The sequence below is a fragment of the Aptenodytes forsteri genome, unplaced genomic scaffold (genome assembly GCF_000699145.1).
Source record: "Aptenodytes forsteri isolate BGI_AS27 unplaced genomic scaffold, ASM69914v1 Scaffold168, whole genome shotgun sequence".
In the NCBI taxonomy this organism is placed as follows: Eukaryota; Metazoa; Chordata; class Aves; order Sphenisciformes; family Spheniscidae; genus Aptenodytes; species Aptenodytes forsteri.
In genome coordinates, this window is record NW_008796047.1 from 448,310 (window position 1) to 449,694 (window position 1,385).

The 1,385-nt window shown below is 64.4% G+C and overlaps 1 protein-coding gene across 1 annotated transcript in view; it reads right to left on the reverse strand.

The window, feature by feature from the left end:
* Positions 1-1,306: 1,306 nt before the first annotated feature.
* FGF17 (fibroblast growth factor 17) overlaps positions 1,307-1,385 on the reverse strand; it is a 2,730-nt gene continuing 2,651 nt past the window's right edge. The window contains exon 5 of the mRNA XM_009286187.1: positions 1,307-1,341. Coding sequence (XP_009284462.1) covers positions 1,307-1,341 — 35 coding nt within the window. The remainder of the gene's footprint in view (positions 1,342-1,385) is intronic.

A 1,385-nucleotide genomic window follows, 5' to 3' on the forward strand; every position in this document is an offset into this window, starting at 1 on the left:
CGGGGGGGACAGCCCGACTGGTGGCCGTTGTGGGGTGGGCAAGCCGGTGGCCCCGGGCGGGGGGAGCAGTGGGTACCACGCTGAGGGTGATGCCCTGTGGGGGAGGCAGCGGGTACCACACCGGGTACCACGCCAAGGGTGATGCCCTGTTCACCAGGATGCAGCAGACACCCCCAGGACGCAGACCAGGGGGGCACAGACAGGGATGGGGACACGGGGAGTCCCCTACAGTGGCCACCTTCATCCTCCTGCCATGCAGCATCTCTCCCCAAGCATCGGGTGCTTGTACCCTAGGTGGGTGAGGGCACCCTGTGCCAAGGGGGAGCTGGGTGCCCCCCATTCCAGCAGGCACAATGCCTGCGGCAAAGCCTCGGCACGGGAACGAAAACTCCCCCAGGCCCCATCAGTCTAGACACTCGCTTTTATTTGCCTTGGGGTTTCCTCCTTTACACAAATAAACTCCAAAGTCTAACTGTTTAGGCCTAAAACTGAGTCGCAAAGGAAACAGCAGAGCTTGTAAAAACACACAAACAACCAATCAAAAACAATAAAAATAACCTAAAGGCGGTTTCTCTTTGGCCAGCGGAGCCTGGTGGGCACCCACGCGTGTCCCCATGCCACCAGCACCCTGGTGCCACCGGGAGAGCGCACAGACCTTCCCCTCCAATAAATAACACAGGGACCCCAAGGCCGCGGGGATACAAGTGCTGGCCCCGGCGCCTGCATGCCCCGGCACCTCCCTGCCTCCCCTCTGGAGCTGCACAGGCAGACAGACGGACAGACCAAGCACCCCATCACCTGGCCGCCCACGGTGCCCTGCCATCCCTCACAGGGACCGGCACAGCATCCCTCAGGCCCGGGGCTGGGGACGGGCTCTCCGTCCTGCTCCGGTGGGGACATCCCGCAGTCTCATGGCCGGTCCCATCCATCCCCGGCACTGAGAGGGATGTCTGAGGGGACGGGAACGTGGCCGGGGGTCCCGGCCCCCGGTGGCATGGGAACAAGTCTCCGAGGGGTTGCCAAGGGGAGCGGGCAAAGGTACCGGCTGGTGAAGGTGGGTACCGCGGGATGCTCCAGGGGTGAAGGGACCCCTGCATGGGGCTATGGACACCAGTGGCCGTGCCCGAAGCGTGTGCTCCCCAACCTTTTTGCGGTGCCCAAGAGGAGTATAAAAATAGAGCATCTTTAGAAAAAGAAGTGGGGAAGAAGCAGTGCTGGAGGGTGCCGGGAGAAGGGGCAGAGTCTGATGAGGCTGAAGGCTGTGAGGATGAGGAGAGCAGGGCCCGGCGGGGGGCGCGGCCGGGCGTTACGTGCGTGGGCGAGGGGCGCGGGTGCGGCGGGGGGGGGGGGCGGGGGGGGGGGGGGAGGCCGCACTGCAAAGCGTC